The 12066-nt window shown below is 44.2% G+C and overlaps 1 protein-coding gene across 9 annotated transcripts in view; it reads right to left on the bottom strand.

Moving 5' to 3' along the window:
• Nucleotides 1–12066, bottom strand: part of PHC3 (polyhomeotic homolog 3) — a 90119-nt gene that overhangs the window by 20263 nt on the left and 57790 nt on the right. For all 9 annotated transcript variants that reach the window (XM_069975213.1, XM_069975210.1, XM_069975209.1 and 6 more), the window contains exons 8-10: nucleotides 11109–11980; nucleotides 5585–5744; nucleotides 2118–2362 (exon numbers count right to left, since the gene is read on the bottom strand). In XM_069975213.1, coding sequence (XP_069831314.1) covers nucleotides 2118–2362; nucleotides 5585–5744; nucleotides 11109–11980 — 1277 coding nt within the window. The remainder of the gene's footprint in view (nucleotides 1–2117; nucleotides 2363–5584; nucleotides 5745–11108; nucleotides 11981–12066) is intronic.

Here is a 12066-nt window from a genome sequence, read left to right as displayed (position 1 = left end):
CTTTTTCACTATTTTAAAAACAGTAAAACTTTTTTTTTTACATAATAAATATGCTTAAAAATGCCACATTCTGACCCCAAATAACTTTCTTATTTTTCCATCTACGACATGTTTAAATTTGGACAAAGACGTTGGCTTTTCTATAATTTGAACACCCCAAAAATAGAACAGAATCCCAGATGAGTATACCTGAACACTTTAAAATGATATATCATCTCATATTAGAACCAAATAATGAAAATACACTAACTTTGGCAAGATTTTACTTTTTTAGTATATTTCTGCTGTTGCATGTAAAGCAATAAACACGTCATCCTTACCTTTCCGCACTCCCCTGGTGTCCTATTGCAGTGTCACTGGTGTCCCCCGCTGACTGCAGAAACTCCACTTCCCAGATAAACTTTTCTCGGGGGGACAGCCTGCTCTGACAATCACTGACTGAGAAGGGACTGCCCAGCAGTCTGTGATTGGCAGAGCGGGCTGTCACACCCAAGATGAGTTTGTCTCGGAAGTGGAGGCTCTGCAGTCAGCGGGGGACACCGGCGACACCAGAGGAGGACATAGAGGGAGCATGGACAGGTAAGGATAACATATTTATTGCTTTATATGCACCAGCAGAAAAAGGCCGATCGCTGGATGACCCCTTTAAGGAAAATCAGCAATAAGGTAAGTAAATAATAAACAATGTTTATGGGGGGATTGGCATGGGTAGTTGCGGGAGGGTAGCAGCCGCCCCTCCTATTAGAGCAACAGCCAGCCAGTCACAATTTTTATTGAGATTTTGGTTCATGCAGAAAGGCAACGATCAGCCAACATCGTGCATGTCGCTGATTGTTGCCTTTCTGCATGAGCTATTACACAAAAAAATTATTGTACGGTAATCCAGCTGCCAGAGAAAATGATCGGCACCCAACAGGCACACTGCAGGGGTGCCAATCAAACAGCTGACATGTGGCCTTCCTGTTACTGATCCTCTTTATTGCTGCAATCACTACTAACTGCAGAATTTAAGGGATAATGGCTGACTTCAGCATTATGGCAACTGGCACCCACTGTCAGCGCCCGATATTGCGTCATAGTACAATAGGAAAGGCATGCCATACATGTATGGCACACATACACAAAGCCCAGGCAGCAGTGTCGTACAGTATGGCATATGTCACCAAGGGGTTAAAGGATTCGTCCCAGCTTTCAAAGTTATCCCCTATCCCAGGGGTCCTCAACCGCGGAGGCCAGCTGTCCGGACCCCTGCTGCTCCCTCTCTGTCAGTCACTCTTGTGGCTGCAGCGGTCACAAGAGGCCGCTCTGTCTTGTCTCTGGTTTCAGCGTTCCAGTGATGTCACTGAAGCGCCGGTGCCAGGACAAGGAGAGAGTGGCCTCTTGTGACCGCTGCAGTGCGGCCACAAGAGGGGAAGAGAAGAGGAGACGCCCGGACCCAGGTGAGTATAAGTGTTTGTTTTTTTAATTTTATATGCTATATAGGAGGGGAAGCACAGGGGGGCTATATAACTGGGGGAGCACACAGTGGGGGTCTATATACTATTGGGGAGCACACAGCAGGGGTGCTATATACTACTGGGGGAGCAACAGGGGGGCTATATACTACTGGGGGAGCGCAACACATTTACTAATGATGTTCAGCTCGGACTTTCACCTGACAATAGACCCCAGTAAGTGGACCTTCATTAAAAGTTGTTGAGTACCTGCCCTGTCCTGTAGATAACTATCGGGTCTGCTCTGTAGTCAGATGGGGATTCTCTTTTATCCTTTTGAAGGAGAACTACTTTGTATACTTATTTCACAAGGAGCATTATATGGCCTATAAGACTTCATACACCAGTTTAGCAGTCTCCTCAAGGAAACACACTGCCCTCCCCATTTCTTTAGACACAGGCCATTAGCCTGCAATAGACCTGCAATTTTTGAGTGTATGCATTAAACACCGTGTACAATGCATTTTCATTGTCTACATGTTTACAGAGAATTAAGAGGGTTGTAAAATTATATATCTAGGTCAACCATAATGAAATGTGCATAAAAACAAAATGTACAATGTATAATACCTAGCCCCTTCTTTTTTTTCTTATGACTGCAAAGGTGATGAAGCTTATACTTACAGGAAATGGTTCTAGGCCTTCTTGAATGACAAACCCCTCAATGACATGGGTCAGAATCTGTGGTTTTACTATGGCTTGAGGAAGCTTGTTATCTAAGCCTGGAATGCTGTTAGGCTTCTGTGTACTGTTGCTTCTGGTTGTTGCAGCTGGTAGAAGCAATGGTGGTGCTGGTATAGAGGCATATGAATTGTCAGATGGGGACTTAATAACTGAAGCACTAACTGAAGACACTGCTGTTGGGAGACCTGTAATTTATAAAATTATAATTTTATTACAGCCAAATACAGACATGTGTGTTATGTGTATAATATTGTACACCATGCATATGTCTTAAAACCCATAACTGTACATTTGTAGCAAGGTTCATCATTATTATCATCCTTATTTCTCACTCAGATCTGCCCGGTAATCCAGGATTACTAGCTGTAACAAATTACACGTTTCCACTGGTAGAGAATCACTGACAGCAGCATCTTTTACATTAGTATTATTTAATTCTGAGCTGCCCGTCAGTCCAAATCTCTACCATCGAAGGGGATAAACCTGCCCATAAATATTACACTAAAGATGGTTACAATGACTGAATTCAACTTTTTTGGGTCAAACTAATGGATGCAGATAGAGAAACTCATAAATCAGCTTACCAAGTATAATCAGCTTATAATCATCAGTAACTGTAAGTCCCCAATCATGAAGCAAATGAGGCAAAAGCAGGCCAACTTCCATAGAATCAATAGAATTCAAGGAAGAAGATGGCCTCCAGCTCCAAGGTGAGGTATAAAACTTGTAGTTTATTAAAAAATACACAGACATCGACACCTATCGTCTCCTCCCACCCCTAATTTATGAAAGTTTAATTTATCAAGTGTAAACAAGGCAAAAATGTACACCTGCTCGAGAGACAGGTGCAGGGCTGGGCTACATTTCTTAGAGGTGTGCGCCTCTTAGTAAATCTGGCTTTGGAAAGGAGGCGAGGAATTCTCCAAGACTGGCATTTGAGTACAGGAGTATTCATAAATGCCCCCTATTGTGCATGGACATGCAACACAGTAAAACATTGTTGTGTTATAGGTTCCGCCTTCTTGGCACTATGCACAGTCCAAATAAAGGCGCTTTTTATGGGGGAAAAAAACACAGACGCAGGCAACTAAGGTCTGTTCTGAAAGCTTTAACTGATATCCATTCAGTGATGCTGCCAGCTCGGTAGGTGGACAGGTGGTGACATAGTCACTTTAACCACCACCTGATTTGGCTCTGTATGTCTAAAGGCGGTCACTCTCTTCCACTCTTCCATTTGTTTTGTGAGTCTGTTAAGCGACTTTGTCAAATGCTCAGCACTAGTCTGTAGTCCTCACAGTAGTAGTAGTTTTTCCTCAGTTATTTATCCCAGCTTTCCCACCCTACCTCACAGCAGCTCTGCCAGTTTCCTGCTCAGAGTGGCTGCAGAACATTTCTTTACATAGCTGATTATTTTTATTTTATCACAGTGAGTCTGCAAAAGCTGCTATATTCATCCCATCTGATCCTCTGCTTGTGGCATTGTTCAGAACAATGCAGCATGCTGTAAACACACCTTATTGTCCTCCAAATATCCCAATAAAGATATATGTGTAGTACAGGGGTCTGGTGATGTAGGCTGAAGGGGGATGTGTGACATCACTCAGCACTCCTTTAGCTTAATATATTTAATATTCTGCTCCTGCACCTCTTCCATGAATTTGTTAATATTAATTTATTACTCTGCACAAAAGGTTCTTTATTTGCCTAGTATTTCTTCATTTTACACGTTTTAGCAACAGGCTCAAAAAATCTTTATTCATATGTTAAATATTGAATAACAAAAATTATCATTTGCCATGACTCTGACGCTGAACATTTTCCTGAGTTTAAAAGGGGTAGTGCGGCGCTAAGAAATGATTCACAAAATAACACACATTACAAAGTTATACAACTTTGTAATGTATGTTATGTCTGTGAATCGCCTCCTTCCCCGTGTCCCACCACCCCCGCACGTGTACCCGGAAGTGTGGTGCATTATACATACCTGTCACGTGCCGACACCAGTCTCCGATATTCTGCCAAGGACGTCATCTTCGGGAGGCCGGCCGAATCGCTGCAGCCATCCCTCATGCCGGCCCCCCTCTGCCGCGTCATCGGCTGCTCAGCCGCGATTGGCTGAGCATAACTGTGCTCAGCCAATCGCGGCTGAGCAGCTGATGTATGCCTCTATGCAGCTGAATCCGTGACTTCTCCCTCCGTCCCATCACACTGCCTGTCTGTCTCTCTCCCAGCCCCTATTATACCTTCTGCCCGGTTCCAAGCAGCGGGGTGAGCGCTACTTATCTAAAACTCACCCCGCTGCAGAGCCCCCCCGCCCGTTCCCAGCTGGATCAGCATACCCCTAAACAGTCCTGTGGAGGAGCGCTCCATCTCCCCGCTACTTCCCGGCCTGCTCCTGCACCTCCCTATGCCCTGTCCCTTGCAGGAGCGCTCACCCGCCGCTTGCTCCTGGCGGGATGAGCGCTCCCGCCCCTCCTCATCTGGTCGCCCGGTCCCTTGGTGGAGCTCTCACCCGGTGAGCGCTCCTGCACCTTCTCTATGTGCACCAGTCCTCACTCACTGGACCAGGCGCCGGGGAGCTGATCACTGAGGCGCGGTGAGTACAGCCTCTGTGACCCACTGCGCCTCAGTGAGGACTGGTGTACATGGAGAAAGTGCAGGAGCGCTCACAGGGTGAGAGCTCATCCAAGGGACCGGGTGACCAGATGAGATGGGGCAGGAGCGCTCACCCCGCCAGCAGCAAGCGGAGGGTGGGCGCTCCTGCAAGGGACCGGGCATAGGGAGGTGCAGGAGCGCTCACCCCACCGGGAAGGAGCGGGGAGGGTGAGCGCTCCTGCACAGGACTGTTTAGGGGTATGCTGATCCAGCTGGGAACGGGCGGGGGGGGGGCTCTGCAGCGGGGTGAGTTTTAGATAAGTAGCGCTCACCCCGCTGCTTGGAACCGCGCAGAAGGTATAATAGGGGCGGGGAGAGAGACAGACAGGCAGTGTGATGGGACGGAGGGAGAAGACACGGATTCAGCTGCATAGAGGCATACATCAGCTGCTCAGCTGCGATTGGCTGAGCACAGTTATGCTCAGCCAATCGCGGCTGAGCAGCCGATGACGCGGCAGGGGGGGGGGGGGGGGGCGGCATGAGGGACGGCTCCAGCGATTCGGCCGGCCTCCCGAAGATGCCGTCCTTGGCAGAAGATCAGAGACTGGTGTCGGCACGTGACAGGTATGTATAATGCATTGTATAACTTGTATTGTATAACTTTGTAATGTGTGTTATTTTGTGAATAATTTCTTAGCTTCGCACTACCCCTTTAAGGGGAGCAATGCTTACACAACTGCTGTAGGGGATTCGATTTCAGGCATAAACTTTACACATAATAACATTAAGTATGTATTATATGTTATTTTTACCTTGCATGATATGATCTACAGGAAGCTCTTCTCCACCTCTTCCTAAAGGAAGCACAGGGGGAGATAGCGTCGGAGGTGTGGGGGTCTGTGTAATAACACGTACACATTCTTGTTGTTCCATTGGCACTTCTTCTGGACACAAATTTCCTACTTGGTAAACCTAGATAGGAAAGAGCATTGGCTAGAATGATAGGGTCCACATTTACAGATGAAATCATTTTTGTGTGTTCTTGGGAACAATGCAGCTAATAAAAAACATTTCCTTTTTTTTTTCCCTCACGGCTCAAACTCTGAGCAACATTTCCAATAAAAGAGAACAACAAAAGTGCATTCAGAAAATTCACTTGGCACTACTCCCATAAACACATATTAATTCCGTATTCAATGAACTGCTTCTGTGGCTCACCCTTTTGGTCAATCTGCTCCAGCGTGTAGCTTGGCGTGGTGCTCTGCAATCCACAATATAGAGTCCAATATGCAGTAGATAGAGAAGGATGACGTTGCGGCACTCACTTGAAGTATAAAGCAGTCTTTATTAATCGCTGGACATCATACAAAATAACCCCATGTGCTCAAAGTAGGTTACATGGCAGGTACAGGTACACTCCACTTAAAGCGACGGCCGTTTCGCTTTAAGTGGAGTGTACCTGTACCTGCCATGTAACCTACTTTGAGCACATGGGGTTATTTTGTATGATGTCCAGCGATTAATAAAGACTGCTTTATACTTCAAGTGAGTGCCGCAACGTCATCCTTCTCTATCTACTGCATATTGGACTCTATATTGTGGATTGCAGAGCACCACGCCAAGCTACAAGCTGGAGCAGATTGACCAAAAGGGTGAGCCACAGAAGCAGTTCATTGAATACGGAATTAATATGTGTTTATGGGAGTAGTGCCAAGTGAATTTTCTTGATCTATCTATTATTATTACTGTTTACTATTACGGACTTAGAGCACACTCCTAATACTATCCGTTGTATGTATACTGCTTATTGGACCTATTATGGAATCCAGTGATTCACCCGGTCATATGGACACTGATTTAAATGCAGGCAGAATAAACGCAGGTGCATTCTTTACGTCAGTGAATGTAAAGGAAGAATTCCAAGTGCTAAGCAATAAGACTTTAGAGCACAGAGTGAATGTCCTGGCTGAAAAGGAGATTCGTTTATTCTGGACCATAAATTCACTCCGTTCATATAATGAAAGTGGCAGAGTCCCGAGGGGCCTAAGAATGTTTAAAGACCCCGCACAGTACCAGGATGATCCAACATTCCTGGAGCAATGGAGCACGTTGCATCATGAACACTCCATTAAAATCATGCAACTTATATTAAATCGTAATGTACAGGAATATGAAAAAACTAATGCTGACCTAATTAAGGCCAAATTGGAACTAAAAGCACGTCTTACGGATGAGCAAGCGAATACCTTTTTCTCTACTATGGAAAAGAGACTAGTGATTATCCAAACAGATATAAAAAATCAAAAAAGGGACAAGTTCTTAAGGGACAAAATGGACTATGACAATAAAAGGATTTTCACATGGAATCAAAGGAAAGCTAAAAAAACCAGAAACATAAAAAAGAACTATACTGACTATTGGACTACCGATTCTGATTCCAGCGGGTCAGAGGATAGACCCGGATTTCTACAACAAGAACCACCTGCAACAGCCCCCAGTAACCGTCCCGCCCCTTTAGGAGATCCACCAGGAGGGGACGATGTAAGAAGAGGAAGGGGCTATTGGCGGAATCAGAAAAGAAAGAGGGTATCGTGGAGACAATAGGGGAAACAGGTAACAATGTGAACAACGTCATAAACCTCACTGACATTAACTTGGATAATGACTGTATTAGCCTCCTAAAAAAGGGACTGAATTATTGTGTTACGGAAAACTTTAGTATTGTGGACTTTGAAGTGGACTTATATAAGTCAATACGCAGGATGAATTTGCATAAATATCATAAACAGCATGTGATAGCAGAGGTTATAGAAAAAGAGGGCGATACACCATGTATGATAGATAATGATACTGTAAATCCGTTTGTTGAGATGGATCAGATAGATCGAGACATAGTGGATATACTGCGGACACTGGCAGGTGATGAATCTAATAACATCGTATGTAATGACTATGAACATTTTTCTGGTGGTGTAAAATCTGTTTTTTTCTCCCCCTATTCCAACAGGTGGAGCTTTAGACTTGTTCACAAAAGCGGTCATGCAGGACGTCAAGTCTCTCTTGTATCCTAGGCCTCCTGCTAATCTCACCGATAAAGAGCGTCGTGCAATGAATTGGCTGAGATCAAGGAGAGACTTGACTATAAAAAGAGCCGATAAAGGCGGTAATATAGTCCTGATGACCCGCGAATATTACATGTCTGAAGCCAATAGATAACTAAGTGATGATAGGGTGTACACTAGACTAATTGAAGACCCCACTAATAAAATTCAACGTAAATTAACATCACTACTTACCCGTAACGTGGAGAGGAATGTTATATCTGAAAAAACAGCTAGAAGACTTAAATATGATTTCCCTATAAAGCCGATATGGCATTTTTTACCAAAAGTGCATAAGAACTTAAGCCACCCACCAGGCCGCCCCATCGTAGCGGGGATCGGATCTGCCTTAGAACCCCTCTCAAAATTCATTGACTGGGCTTTGAGACCACTATTATTAACCGCTCCTACCCACATAAAGGATACTAATGAATTCCTAAACATCATCCAAAATCAGGAATGGCAAGCAGGGGATATTTTTTGTTCTATAGATGTGGAAAGTTTATTCACCAGGATCCCCCATGAAGCAGGTATCCAGGCTGTCAGGAGTGCCCTCGCTGCTACCGATAAATCTGATATGTACCGGGACTTCATATGTGATGCACTTGAACTCATTCTAAAAAATAATGCATTCATGTTTGATAGTCGCTGGTACATTCAGAACACTGGTACAGCGAAGGGCACTCCTGTATCTTGTACCTACGCTAATATTTTCCTAGCCTATTTTGAAAAAATGTATATCTATTCTACAACAAATCCATATGCCAAGTACATCAGATCATACCACATACCACATTCGTGGACGATGTATTTGTTATATGGGGAGGATCGGAAAAAGAATTTAGTGAGTTTGTGCAGCATCTTAACGATTATAATTCTATGAATATGTATTTTACATACAAAGTGGGAGGTCTAACTCTGGAATTTCTTGACGTTAAGGTATTGGTGGAGAATGACGTAATTATGACTGAAGGTTATCGTAAACCCACGGCCACCAATGCCTTACTCCACTACCGGAGCTTCCACCCTGATCATGTAAAAAAAGCAGTTCCTTATGGTCAGTACATGCGCCTTAAAAGAGTAAATAAAAAATATGATACGTACATAAAACAAGTTGATGATTTAGATAATAGACTTAGAGAAAGAGGATATCCTTGGAGTGTTTTAAAGGATACTAGAAAAAAAGCGAATGACTCTAATGTGAATGTAGCCATAAGAAATAACGAGAAAAGATTTAATTTCTCTTTTAAGCATTCCAATATGGATGCTAAAATAAAAACGGCTATAAATAGGCATTGGTATCTAATCGAGTCAGACCAGGATTTAAGAGATGTCGCCATTCGGAAGCCGCTCCTCTCTTATCGTAGGGGTAAAACATTAGCAGATAATCTGACAAGCAGTACAGTGCAATCCGCATCCCCTAACTGGTTAAAAAGAGTTGCTCCAAATGGTAATCATAAGTGCGGGCACTGTAACTTTTGTTGTTACAACATGTGCTCTAAATTTTATCCGCATAGGAGGGCACGAACATACAATAAAACAATTTATGACATGTAGAAGTACATACATCGTTTATGTGATTATGTGCCCATGTGGCATGTTCTATATAGGAAAAACCATCAGGTGTCTGTATGTAAGATTCAGAGAACACCGTAGATCTATCCGAACAGGAGTAGGGTCTCCGAGGTTAATAGAACATGTCAACAGCACCCACAGTGGTAATGCAGATGTCTTGCGCTTTGCAGGTCTGGAACAGGTAGAGCTACCCAGAAGAGGGGGAAACAGTCAGCGAATGTTGCTGCAAAGAGAGGCTCGCTGGATTATCCAGACCGAGGCACTTGGACCATTAGGTCTAAATGACCGTAACGATCTTAGTGTGTTTTTATAATTTATATTCACATAATATGCTTTTATATTTGTAATTATTTTAATGGTGTTATGTCACTTTAAATGGTTGCAACATTTTGGCAGTAACATCTTACGTCTCAGACTATTTAATGAGTACGTTAGAACGTTATGACGTACCACTAAGCCTGTTGATGCGTATGACCGCGAAACGGCCGTCGCTTTAAGTGGAGTGTACCTGTACTTGCCATGTAACCTACTTTGAGCACATGGGGTTATTTTGTATGATGTCCAGCGATTAATAAAGACTGCTTTATACTTCAAGTGAGTGCCGCAACGTCATCCTTCTCTATCTACTGCAAAAGTGCATTCAGTTTGTAATGTAGAAGTTAACGGAGTAATCCAGGAAAACCTAAATTTTTCCCCTTTCCACAGGAGAGGGGGAAAAGTAGGAGATTGGGGAGGGTCCCACCTCTGAACGGGGCCCGATACGGAGATCGGTGGGGGGTTCAGAGGTTGGACCCCCCGCGACCTCCTACTTTTCCCCTATGATGTGGATAGGGCAATAGTGAGTTTTTCCTGGAATACCCCTTTAACTGTACATAGACCGACCTTGTCCACCAAAGGCAAATGTACATCTATAGACATATGCTTGCTCAAAACCATCTGTCTCTTCATGTATTCCCAGACACACTTGATGATGATGCAGATATCAGGGCTCTACGGGGGCCATATCATCACTTCCAGGACTCCTTGTTCTTCTTTAAGTGAACAATGGTTCTTAATACCATTAGCTGTATGTTGGGGTCAATGTCCTACAGCAGAATAAACATCTGGAGCCAATAAAATTGCTTCCTATTGAGATCTGTCTAATTTTGTAGCATTTTTTTCCCCACACCTGCCTACAACTTTTGCAACGTCCTGCATCTCTACAGATATAAAGCACAATTGATTAAAGGGAAGCTATCAGAAGGTCGGAAGCATCTAACTTGTCAATTCCTTATAGCGCACAGGGAGCTGAGGACAAAAGACATCTTCTTACCTTGATCCTCAGTGCCATTTTCATGAACTTTGTGCTTTATTAGATATGTAAATAACGCTGTCTGGTGCACTGGGGACGTGACTACTGCACCAATCTGCCGTGGCCTTTTTAACAAATATTGGGGCGGTGCTCTGCTCGGAAGAATATTCATTATGGGGAAGGGCTGGTGCACCAAGGGCAGTTGTCTCCAGTACACCAAGCCAACTAATTTACAAATCCAATAAATTACAAAGTTCCCGCTACACCAGTCTGGGACTGTGAAGCACCGTATCATGAGATTACCTACTACGCAAGTGAATGGTTGATTTTCAATATTTTCACAGTATATGCGGCATACTAGTAGCTTACCACTGGTGGCTCCACTTGTGCTGGTGGCATGTGCAGGTTTACTGCAACTGTCTGAGGCGGAGGAAGTGTCTGGAAAGGCAGCTGAACAAGTGCTTCTGCAGCAGGAAGCTCTTCTTCTGTTAGTAATGCATTCTGCATCAGAACCTGGCCAGGTGTTAAGATTTCTGGCTGTACAGATATAGTCTGCATGGACTGTAGAGGCAGTGACTGAAGATGTGAAGGCGGAGATACAGGCAAATTTGGGGAGGATGTCATTGGTGGTGGCAAGGACTGGAGTGTTGACTGTGCTGAGTCTATAGGAGACATTAACTGCTGTGCAGCGGACCCCATTGCCTGTTGATGTGATGACCCACTATGGTTTCCTGGGGTTGCTGTAGATGAAGGGTGAGATGGAATAACAACATGTGGCGATGGATGCAATGTGCTGTGCAACTGTGTATTTTCTCTGGATGAAAGTGGCGACTGCACCAGCAGAGGAGGCTGAGAATGAAGAAGGGCTTGTGGGTGAATAATTATAGTTGGAGACTGACATGGGGACTGTGCTGGAGAAGGTGACACAACTACAGACTGCTGAGCAGAGTTTACATAAGTTGGAGATGGAGGAGGTGGTGTAGGGGCTGGAGTACTGTGGTGTGAATGAGCGCTGCTGGGAAGGGAAAGGAATGCCGGGCTCTGGATTGGCACACATTGCTGGGCAGATGGGGACTCTAAGGCTGGGTTGTGTAAGGTAATAGTTTGGATCTGATGCCGATGCTGTATCTGCTGTTGCTGTTGTAATATCATTTGATGATGTGGCAGCTTTGGTGGATCTGGGTGAAGTTGGATTGTTGGGTGTTTAACCAAAGAATGTGGAGGGACTGACGAATATGATACTGTGAAAAGAAATGACAAAGTACACTAAGTAACTCAAACGAAAACTGTGAACACAACATTTCTGTGTTATACCACAAGACATAGT

The sequence above is a fragment of the Dendropsophus ebraccatus genome, chromosome 6, assembly GCF_027789765.1.
Source record: "Dendropsophus ebraccatus isolate aDenEbr1 chromosome 6, aDenEbr1.pat, whole genome shotgun sequence".
NCBI lineage: Eukaryota > Metazoa > Chordata > Amphibia > Anura > Hylidae > Dendropsophus > Dendropsophus ebraccatus.
Note: the sequence above shows the minus strand (reverse complement) of the source record. Positions and strands in the feature narration are given on the sequence as shown.